Below are 12402 nucleotides of genomic sequence, written 5' to 3' on the forward strand. Positions count from 1 at the left end.
AGAAAAGACAGGAAGTAAGCTGTACCTTAAAGGGTAGGGAAATTTTAGGCAGCTGATGGGGACACAGAAGCAGAAAGAGCGAGAACAAATAACAACTAGTTCTACTTTCAGAGGAATAAAAAGAAATAGAATGGGGCTTGGGCTTTTTTAGGGAGAAAGCGTTCCGAAGAGTAGAATGAAATTAGTATGTAGAGAGTTTAATGCCCAGATGCCCAGGATTATGGAACTTGAAACTTTATCCTAATGGCCTTTGGAAGATGTGAAGTTTTTAAACAGGGAGGAGAAACGATAACAATGTGGAATGAAAATAATGGACAACATTTCGGGAACACTTGCTAAGGATTACTGTGGCCTTGCATACTCTGAGTGCATTAACCCATTTAATCCTAAATCTACCCTAGAAGATAAATATTAATGCACCTTGCAGTGATGTTTAGTATTCAGAGCACTTCTCTAGATGGTATCTCTTTTGATTTTCTCATCAAGGAAGGGTCATTGGCCAGACTTAACGAGATTGGAAAACTATGCCAGCTTTGTACATAGTTCTACTGGAATCCAGCTGTGTGCATTCTTTCCGGTAACATACTATCTATACCCACTTTCATGCAACTGCAGAGTTGTGTCCCATAAAGCTAAAATCTTTTCTGTCTGTCACCTTTTATGATAAGTTTGCTGACCTCCAGTCCAGTAAACTGGAAAGTATGTTTTGATTGCATTCAGTTTGGGTTCTACCACTAACTTTAGGCAAGTAAAGATGGGAAATAAAATACATAAATATGTAAAGTGGGTACTGTAGACCAAACGATTATGAATAGATAACACTGAACTTGAAAAATCTGAAGGATTAGTCCTCCTAAAATTACAGATTCCAATTTCCTATGAATCTGATCAATTGTATAGGAAAAAATTATAGGTGAATTCATTTTTCTATTAAAATTAAGATGAGATAAACAGAAGAGTAGGAAAGATTTACTCAGCTGCAAAAACTGAAGCCTCTTTAATGAGAGATTATAACAGTTTAGTATAAACTTTCGTGAAATATTAACTAGAAAATATCCTAATTTGCCAACTTGTTCTTCACTGTAATATTACTGTGGTGTCCCCTATGAGATCTATCGTTGAGTCATATTTCCATAGTAATCTATTTGTTCCCAGCATTGCAAATCCCCTTGACATATGTATTACTCATCCTAGTCCTTAAATTATATGCTCTCGGAATTATCTCCTAGATTATGCATTTCTGTCTCTTCAACCAGATCATAAACTTAGTGGGTGTGGGGACCATATCTTCCACAGCATTTCCCATAACTCCAAAATGAAGAAATGATTTATTAATTGACTGTATGAGTAAAAGAAGTCAATTAAAGTGCTGAGAATAGATATAATTAGTGACTATGGTTACATGTCTCTCTGTTGGGTACTTTATGTGAATTAGCCCTAGTCCTGATAGTAGCATGCATGGTGGTTAGGTGCTTCTAGGAAGTCCTCAGGGCTAAGTACTACATCTGGATTGAAGACTTGGGAGTGATTCACATTGTAATGTTCTGCTTTATGAATTGAGTTTCTCCCATACAGGTATAGGAAGGTGGTTTCCAATAACTGCACTGACGGAGTAAGGGAGCAGTACACTGCCAAGCCACAGAAATGTCCCGGGAAGGCCCCGCGGGGGCTCCGGATCGTCACTGCTGATGGAAAGCTGACAGCAGAACAAGGGCACAATGTCACTCTCATGGTGCAGCTGGAAGAGGTAAGCCCTGTCCCTCCCTCTTCCCCTTTACTTTCTAGGGCCAGTGATTTTTTTTTTCTAATAAATCATAGTTCACTTATTGAACATTGCTCACTTATCTTCTTCAGCTCTCTTAATTTTATTCATCTATTTATTTCTTTATTGCAGATTAATAGGAGGGTACAAATGCTTAGGTTTACATTGTTTTCAATTCTAAAAGGCAAAGTTCAAGTTGTAGTGAGCCCTTCACCCAGGGGGCATGCTGAACACCCGCACATAGTGCACATTAGGTGAGATCCCAAGATCCTGCCAATTTCCATCCCTCCTTCTACCTGTCACCCTCTCCCTCTTCTCCTCTCTCCCTTGCTAGACTATATTTGTGTTTTGCTTTGCTTTGTTTTGTTTTGTTTTTCCAGTTTAATGTGAGAACACAAACAACTAGGTGCAATCCTTGCAAATATTAGGCAAAGTTCTCTTGTAGTTGTGTCCAACACCCAAAAGTTGTGCCAATAGTCTTATATTGTGCCCATTGAGTGACAGCACACCAAACCCTACTCCCCTCTTCCCCTTCTTCCTTCCCCCTCTCTGCAACTTGAATGGAATTGAGTATTTCTCTTGTGTCAGTATTAGATCATCCACAGGCTTCATATTAGTATTGAGTGCATTGCATACATTTTTTATTATTCTTGAGATACTTTACTAAGAATGTGTTTCAGCTCCATCCAGGTGACTACAAAAAATGTAAAGTCTCCATCTTTTCTTATGGGCTGATCAGTACTTTCTCAATTTTAGATAAAACTGTTTTAGATCTAATTGTTTAAACTTTATTCTACTTTTAGTTCCTTGCTTTTTTTTTTTTTTTTGCTGTTGTCATTGCCTCCCCTGACACATTTCTACAATTATTTTCACTTCACTGCAAGTTATTCTTCACACTTTCTTAATTCTTTCTTAATCTGCTTTGGGGGGATTCTATTTGTATTTAATCTTGCTTTATTGGCACTTTTTAGCAGAATATTTTCTTAAAATATGTTAATGCTCTACCTAGAATAATTTTACACACACACATAACCAATCAACCTAAAAGATTCTAGTGCTTTCATCCTCTCTCATCCTAAATTCTTGACTTTTCTTTTCCAAAGCCAACATGATGGTTACTCAGATAGCTCTAAGGATAATCTGAACATAACTGAGTATAATTTCTTTGGCAGCAGGTTTACATTTTTGCAACACTTCAAGAATATCATTATAATCATTAACTATTACTTGCCAGACCATGATTTTCTGAACTGTCTCTTTAGATAGTTGGTAAGATGAAACTGATCTTAGGTATTTTAGCATGTATAGGAATTTTGTCAACCTGAGGAAGATGGTTCTTAAAATATGCGTCCTTATGTTAAAGTATTTCAGTTATTAAACTGGACAGTCCTGCCTTCAACTGTGTTTTCTGGGTACCTAAAATATATAGGTCAGCACTGTGCTAGACCTTGTGGATGAAAAGGGATTTTAAAAGTTATTAATGACACCACAATTAAAATATGTAACATTGACTACCAGCTGAAAGTCTGATAGCGCTCTTCCCATAGCCCAGTGACTGTGCTCTAACTTGCATAAGAATGACCTGGAATGCCTGGGAAAACCAATTTTCTTGGTCACATCTCCAGAGACTGTGATTCAGTAAGGTGGGGTGGGGCCCAAGAATATGAATTCTAACAAGTTCATAGTTTGTGCATTGTGCTTCAAGAAAAATAAACCAAAAACAAGAGCAAAGCTAGGAGTATAGAAAAGCCAGGAACTCTGGAGTATGACTTAAAGGGGGAAGGATGAGGTGATTAAGGTTATTTGATCAGATTTGATCAAAATTATTAGTATTTTAATTCCTGTAGGACAAATAATGAGTTTGAAACTCTGGCTCAGATCACGTCTCCAGGGCCACTAAAAGAACCACTGCTGTCACCCAATAATCTTTCCCTAATTATCTCCTTAATGAATGCCTTTCAACCACATCCAGTCTTCTAAACTCTAAAGTTCCCAGAATTATTCAGTTAAAACTAGCAAGATATAGGCCAGTTTAGGCCAATCATATTTCCTAATATTTTATATAAATAAACTCTTTAGGAACTTCTGCCTGAAGCTATAGCAGATTGGCCTGCGGCAAATTAAATATGTATATTTAGATTGAGAGAGACAGAGGAGGAAGAGGAGGAGGAAGAAGGGGAGGTTAGAGCATGAGGGAACTCTAAAGAGACTGAAAAGCTAAACACCTTTTCCCAAGAGATGGGAAATTGACTGGAGTGGGTCCAGCTGTTGTATTTCCTCTCAAGAACTTTGTCAATTCATATGGCACAGTACGTAAGAGGTTCGGATTTCGGATTCTCAGTAGAAGGCCAGGCAGAAAGTATTGGCTAAATAGTTGTTGGACTTGGGAGGCTTGGGAGATAAAAATTGCACTTCAAGGACACTAAGGCAGCTGGGACTGAGGAAGTCATATCCCAGAAAGAAAGGCAGCATAGCAAAGGAGCACAGACCTGTCCTTGACACCCAAGTGCTGCAGGATAAGTGGAAAGTGGTCACTGAGAGAAGGTAAGCACAGTTTTCAGAAGTATTATACTTTGTAAAGAGAAGAATTTGAGTTCAGGGCTTATCAAGAAATATGGCTCTTGTGAACAATACAAAACTTGGCTCTTGGGATTTTGGATAGCCCTATCCTAGGAGTAAGGATAAGACAGAACTAGACCTCACCCTCTGTATCCTGAAATTCAGTCTAAAATCAATCACTTCAGTCTCTGAATGGGTTAGGGTGATTTTGCCAACTCCAAACTGTCTGTTAAAAACTAAATAAATCATCCTTAGAGGAAAATAAGATAAACTAGAATTTTTACCTATTTGTTGCATATAAAATGTTGGTCATTTAGAAAAAAATCAGGTGTACCAAGAAATAGGACCAAAAGGGGGGGATAAAACCAACAGAAAAAGAACAACAGTTGGCTGAAATATAGTATTTATTTGAAATATACTGTTAATGATTAATATATTCATGAGTTTGAGAAAACATGGAAAATTTAATCCTAGAGCACTATAAGTAATAAATATCAAATATAAGTCATAAACATAACTAATATAATCAGATAAAGTAACTGATACTATGAACTTTGGTTTATAGCAGATGAAACCCATATGAACAGAGGAGGAGTTAAATGGAAGAAAGGACAGGAGGAAATATACCCTCTAGAAGAGAATAGAGAAAAAAAATAATACGATACAAATGGAAAATGGTGAGAAGGACTAACAGACATGTTGATCTCAGTAGGGAAGGAAAGCGATAAGGAGCCAACAAATATTTAAAAAGATAAAGGCTGAGAACTTTCCAAGCCTGATGAAAGATATCAACATATAGATAACAGATTTGAGAGAATCAGCAAACTCCAAGAAGAATATTTTCAAAGAAAAAACACACTTGGGTATTGTATTCAAACTACTGAAACCTAAGTATTAAGAGAAAGTTTTAAGTTTTTCTCAGAAAAAAATGGAATGACGTCTTTGAAGTGCTCCGACAACACAAATTCAAGAGTATATATTAAAGGTATTTTTTTAGATAGGCAGAAACTGAGATAAGTGCCATATAAGGCAATTTCTGTGAAAAGAAATATTAAAAGTAAATTCTTAAGGCTTAAAGAAAATGACCTCAGACAAAACCATTAACTCAACTGTAATAATAGGAGAAAAGAAGTGCAAGGAAGAGGGTAAATTGAAACTAATGATAACTATGTAGAACGATAATGATAACCAGCTGAGGGATTCAAAATATATGCAGAAGCAAAATACATTAGAACAGGGGCACAATACGTGGAGCAAATTAAATGGAGCTAAAGTGCATTAAGGTCCGTGAAAGGTCTGTGAAGGGGTAAAAGTAGTACTTTAATTAGAATCCAGCATATCCAGAATGTGTGCTTCAGTATACAGGACGGTGACTTTTCAACCAGGTGTGCCATGAGAGGATCTCAGGTCTGCCACGGAAAATTTTTAAGCATCATTAATTAAGTTATTTTCAAAAGAAATTCAAAGCACGGTAAGTATATTCTTTTTTTTTTTTTTTTTTAACTCTTTTATTGATCACCATGATTTAAGTGTGCCACAAAGTTCAACTACAGGTTCAAGTGTGCCGTGAGATAAAAAAAGGTTGAAAATCATTGATCTAGAGTAACAACTAAAAGAGCAATAAGAGGCTGTTTAATTATCAAGCTCTTGACAGGGGAATTTCGGTAACTTTAAAGTTGTTTCATTAATCCAAAATAAGGCGAGAAAAGAAAAAAACATAGGAACATAATACAGTTGGACAAATAGAAAACAAAGACTAAAATGGTAGTTATGAACTCAAATAGTATTGGTAATTATATTGAAAAGAATTATAGATTTTCGTGTCTTGTTTAAGAAGTCTGAGTCTAACCCAGGATTTTGAAGATACCACACCACAAGGTTTCTCTTTAGCTTTCACAATAATTAATGTCTATGATCTGTCTTGAGTAAAACTGTTTCAGGAAGGGGTCAAGTTCAGGGTTGCCATAAAGTTCATGTGCAATTTAAAATAGGTACACGAACTACATATTTTGACCATATGCTATCCAGTAGACCCAATATCATTGAAAGACCATTCTTTTCACCCTGAATTGCTATAAGCCTTTGTCATAAGTCATTTGACAATATATAGACACTCTATTCTGCTCATTTGATCTGATTTTTCAAACCTATGTTAATTACTAATTCAAACACATTTTGTTTTTTCTAGATTTACAGTAAGTCTTAATGTCTGGACTTGTAAATCCTCTAAACAAATAGAAAATTATACATATGTAAATATATGTATATATAATTTTAATTGCATCAAAAAACCCCAAATATTTGTAGTGAAATCTAACAACTTACTTTCAATAGCTGTACCTAAAATGCCACAACAGAATTGGAAAGATAATTTGAAAAACACCTAAATGAATGAGGGACGTGCCACAATCATGAATTGGAAGGCTCAATATTATAAAATGATATCAGTTTTCTACATATTGACCTTAATGTCAAGGCAATCCCAATAAAAATTGCCAGCATTATTTTGTGTTAAAATTGACAGGATAATCACAAAATTTATACAAAATTGCAAGAGCTCAAGAGTAGCCAAGATAATTTTGAAGATGACTAACAAATTTGGATGACTTAAATTAGATACCAAGATTTATTTTATGTTTCCATACGAAATGTGCACACACATACATACTCACTTTATTTATGACAAATGAGATTCAGTACAGCAGAGAATTTATAATCTTTTAAGTAAATAGTGCTGTAGTGTTCACTATGCATATGGAAATATATTAACCTTGATCTTACATAATACACAGAAATAATTCTAAAATTTCAGTTTTCTAAAAGAAAACACAGAATGGTATCTTCATGATTTACATTAGGCAATGTTTTTTTAAACAGAAAACGAAACCTACAGGAATTATATTAATAAATTCTTTTATAATTATACTAATTTTCAATTAGATTACATTAAAATTAGGAATTCTTCAAAACAGACTTTTTAGAGAATAAAAAGTTAGGCCGAGCCCTGAGGGTGGGGGAGAATCTTTACAATGTATAATTTCAATAAAAGACTTATAACTAGAAAATATGAATAAATCCTACAAATTAATCAGAAAAACACTGTCAACAATAAAGAGAATGCACAAATGACTTAATCAGGGACTTCTCAAAGAGAGGAGCCAAATAGCTGATTAACATTGAAAAAATTCTCTGCATCCATACTGAACAAAGGAATACAACTTCAAACTATAGTAGGATATTACTGTGGACTATCAGAATTATCTTGTCATTATCCCAAGTATGGAGTGCCTGGTCATTTGTGCAATGCTGTTTGAAGTACAGATTGGCCCTGCCACTTGAGAGACACAAATGGCTAACAAACATATGAAAATGCTAATGGTCCCTTATTATTAGAGAAACGCAAATCAAAACCACCCTGAGATATCATCTAATCTCAGTGAGAATGGCCCACATCACAAAGTCTTAAAGCTTCAGATCCTGGCATGGATGTGGAGAGAAGGGAACACTTATACATTGCTGGTAGGACTGCAAACTAAAACCTTTTTGGAAGGAAGTATGATGCTTTTAATGTATATTTCACTCAACATAAAGCCTCCTTAGAAAACACTTTGGAAATTCACATAAAACATAGTGCTCTATACTAAGATCTTTGGAGGGGGAAGGAAAATAAAACTTTTGGGTACTCTTAGGGAAGGACTCATTTTCCAAGCTAGTCCTCTACCCTGTGTTTACCTGCATGGTGAATCTGAAGTCCCTTTCCCAGACACAGGGACCTTGTTACGATACCCAGAGGAGCACGGTGTTTCGAAGCATCAGAAGTTTACACTGAGACAGAATTCAGCTTGTTGTTTCAGTTCTAGGAACAGAACGTAGCAAGATCTGAAACAAGTGCTCTAGTCAGCTCTAACCTTCATACAAATGATGGAGAACACACTTGAGGGACAGAGCCAGGCTTTCGTCTGTTCAACTTTGCTTTCCATATAACAAAGATCAGCAGGCATATCACACTGGGCTGAGTGACGTGGGAACAGATTGGGGAATCGGGTGCTAAGATGTGTGAATTCATGCCTTCTGGGTGTAAGGAGGGAAAAAATAACAAGCCAGTTCATTCCACTTGAGTGGGCAAAGCTACAACAGCAGGGATGAAATCTGCTGCCTTCAGCTGTCAGATCCAGGCCCTGGACGCTCTTCTGTCCTCCACCAGAGCACCAAGCCAAGAGGACCGTCCTCACATCAGGAAGCCCTGAGGACCTCACTTTTGATTGTGAGCTTCTGAGCAAACGATTCCCAGAATCCTCACAGGATCTTCATGCAGAAACAGCCTCAGTTTCTCTGTTACCCTCTGGATCCATATGAATGCAAAGGGATGAGAGACGCACGTGATAAGCAATGTATAAAAAAGAAAAGCTGTGTGTTTCTGAGATGTTGAGAAGTATCGAAATTTGACACAATGATGATAATTTGTTATCCAACACTTATTGAGCCCTCGATGTTCTGATTTGTGAGTGCTTCCCATGGATTACCTCATTTGGGACTCGCAGCAACTCCGTGGGAGTAGGTGTGTTCTCATCACTGTCATTTTATGCATGGCACAGTTGAGGTGCAGGAAGGTGGAGTAACTCACCTGAGATCACTCCAGTACAAGTATTAGAACCAGGAGTCAATCCAGGGATTGTATCTCGCCTTTCCATTGCTTCTCCATGGTAGAAAGAACCATTTCCTGGGAAAGAACTTTGCATAGTTCCTAAGCCCCTGTAAAAGGCCTTGGCTGGGGGCAGATAGTAACAAAGCTCAAGGAGTAGAAAGAACAGGCCAAATCGTCGGGGCCCGAGACAGTTTGCCCTGTGGTTGCTCTTACATTCTTAGATACTAATCAATAAATCTACCAAGATGTCCCTTCTGGCTTTCTAAGAATATTCATGGCTTTGGGATCAGGTTTTTGAGAAACATTTCAGCAAAGAGAGATGCTAAATTCTCTCTTGGGTTTTCTCCTTTTTGCAAACTATGCTTTTGTTGAATGCCTACTGGGCCTGGTGCTGTTTTATCTATTCTGAAGAATATTGCAAAACAGAGATTATAAATGCAGCACCCAAGGAATTTAGAATCCATGTACGCCAAATTTCTCCAGAGGCTTAGGTATGAATTAGTCTATAATAATTTTTTTAATTAAATCCAAACCAAAACAATCAGAAACCCTCTGCCGTGTGCCCCCACTAGCAATACACATAGGTCTCTGTATCCTCCTCTAAATCTCTAAGAGTCCATTTCTCATGTGAATTTGATGAGTTTTAAATTTACTTTGAAAATGTCTTCTGGCTCTTGACCCAGGCCTGTTACCAATTCTTTATAACAATAGAGATGTTAATGTGCTGCTCCTGAAGACTTGCAAAACAGCAAGTCTTCCAGGTGCCAGAGGAACCCAAAGGTCTTTCTTACATTCTGATAAGCATCACAGTGTGATTAACACAAAAGTAGTCGAATGATTCAACTCCCTACGTTGAGATTCTACAATATATTATTTCTCACAGACACCAGTACATGTACCTCTGTCTGGTGGCGAACTCATGGTTCAACTTTATCCTATCGTCTCATCTTTGTCTAGGGACTGATACAACCCTCCTTCCTTTGTCCTCAGTGATTAATACTTGCATACAAACCCTTCGTGGATCTCCATCTCCTCTGCACATGAGCTAAAGCAGAGAGACCAGAGGGGTCAACTACCTTGACAAACAGATGTGTGTATTTATTTATTGGTTCTTCAACACATATTTTACTACGTGTTTTTCACACTGTGTACTTTTCATTCATGTGTCAACATACTTTAGTTTGTGAGAATACATCATCTGCATCAATTAGGACCTCTGTTATATCAAATTTTAAATAAAAATCTAACCACATAAAGTAGAAAGTGCTTAGTACCTGTATTCATTGAAAGGAAAAGGGAAAACTAATTTATGGTATTATAGTGTAATAACATGTTTGGCATCCCCTAGTAAACTATAAATATCATCAAGATAGGAATTATGTCACTCCTGATTATAGTTCTAGCATCTCAGTTCACCGTGCCTAACATATTGACAGAAATTTAATAAAAGTGTGTGGATTTTTACAGGCTTCCCCAAGGAGTAGAGAGATAAGACCTAAACTTAAAAGAAAAAGAGTCTTAACATTTGAATAACATTCAAAACACATTAAAGTCTTCATCTGAAATCGAAATCCCTTCTTTTATCCTTTACTAGTGCATGTCCTAATTCTAACATAAGAATATCAATGAAAACATTGCGAAAACCAGAGCAAAGAGAGCTTCTTGACAGAAGATAATTGAGGCTATGCACACTGATGCAAGCTTGTAACTTCACATAAAATAGAACTCAAGGTGGACTATTGCAGAGGTGAGCCGTGCAAGAAATGGAATGCCTTCTTACAAATAACATATGAGGTCACCCTCAAAATCTAGGTGACAAAAATGACTCCATAATACAACTCCTCCAAAATCCCACAGTTTGGCTAACCCGATGGGTCACTTAGAGAAAACTATGTTCAGGTTGATGAAAACTTCCATTGTCAGGGTTCTCTCCAAGGCAAAGGAGCAGTCTGGTTTCCATCCTAGACTCATTGTGTCAGATCCAGGAACACACACAGACACACAAAAATGTATTTATGTATCACTATTTTCTTAAGAACAAAGAACAGTTAATTCAAGGACCAACCAAGAGAAGAATGGAAGAATCCGTGAAATTGTGTATCAGAAGCTGACCACTTTCAAATTAAGCTTAGAATTTAAGAATCCAAGTAAAGGTGTTCACAGAGACCCAGGTATGCAATGAGAGGTGATATCTCTGTGTTTGGAAGATTCACTCAGGGTGGATGCCCTTTGGACACCAAGGATTACCTAAGGAACTGACAGACTTTCAACACGCTAACTCCACTTCCTGGAGAAATCCAGCACAGGAACCTGAAGGGACAGGATGGATGGGAAAGGGCCTGATCAGTCTTAAGAACTCAACAAACATATTTGGAAGGCATTCATTTGAGAGAACTGGTAGGCAGAAGTAGTGTCTGCCTGTTATGGAAGATAATTAAATCTTTTTCAAACAGCTGTAAGAATAAAGAGATGCAATTCTCTGCATAATTTAAGAGTTTTAAATTAAATCTGAGGCCAGGGACTAAAATTAAAACTTTGATCTATATCTCATTGTTTTAATCCTTCAATTTACATACAAAGACTGGAAGTTAATAAGGAGAACTCACGATTATAACTTTTGTGAAATGTAACTCCAACACGTGAGAACCGTAGCCTCATTAGATGGATTTCAGTGATCCATAATTTCATGTACATTTGGAGGCTTCTGGAAACATGTAAGTACCCACAATGTAATAGCACTTCATAAACCTTCTGGGGTGCTGTCAGCCATCAGATGGGAGAGAAAATGGCTGTTGATGAAACTTTCTGTGGAAGTCATTTGTGTGAATTCAAGACAGAGTTTGACCTACTTTTTCATCTGCAGAAAAGGCCCTATGGAGCTTTTAGAGGTGGCACAAAGAGTTGGCGGGCAGCGTTAAGTGGAGGCAGGTATCAGTTCTAAGCCAGTACAGTTCTGACAGAGAAGCCTGGGCTGTTTTCTCCTTCCACACAAAGGAGCGGAAGCTGATTTCACTGAGCGCTGGAGATTTGAGAGGCTCTGTCCTGTGTTCCTCGCTCCATTCAGCTTTATTCTCTTTGACTTCAGCAAGGTAATTGAGTCACTTCATTTCTTCTCTCTCGTTGCCTGAGGTTAAAAAAGAAAGGAGGGAAGGAGGCAGGCAATATAGGTTAGTGCCTATAGAAGCCTAGTGTCTGAAGTTCAAGTCGGATCAGAGAGCGACTGTTTCTACGTCTCCTCTTTTCCCTTCCCTTAATACTGGTCCACATGTGCTGAGGTACCACTGTTCCTGAGGGCCTCAAGGAAAAGATGTTTGCTGAGAACTTAAGTCTGCCTTGATAATCAAAGAGAGACTGGCCTCATTATGGAATGTTCCAGTTCAGTGAACGTTATGGGGCTGCAGTCATGAAATCAGTCTCAGTTGAAATTTTCAGTCTC

At 37.4% G+C, this 12402-nt stretch overlaps 1 protein-coding gene across 5 annotated transcripts in view; it reads left to right on the top strand.

Moving 5' to 3' along the window:
• Window positions 1–12402, top strand: part of SORCS1 (sortilin related VPS10 domain containing receptor 1) — a 505175-nt gene that overhangs the window by 436042 nt on the left and 56731 nt on the right. For all 5 annotated transcript variants that reach the window (XM_003787186.1, XM_003787185.2, XM_003787187.2 and 2 more), the window contains exon 18: window positions 1576–1747. In XM_003787186.1, the coding sequence (XP_003787234.1) occupies window positions 1576–1747 (172 nt within the window). The remainder of the gene's footprint in view (window positions 1–1575; window positions 1748–12402) is intronic.

The sequence above is a fragment of the Otolemur garnettii genome, unplaced genomic scaffold (assembly GCF_000181295.1).
Source record: "Otolemur garnettii isolate 467f Iridium unplaced genomic scaffold, OtoGar3 scaffold00021, whole genome shotgun sequence".
NCBI classification, from domain to species: Eukaryota; Metazoa; Chordata; class Mammalia; order Primates; family Galagidae; genus Otolemur; species Otolemur garnettii.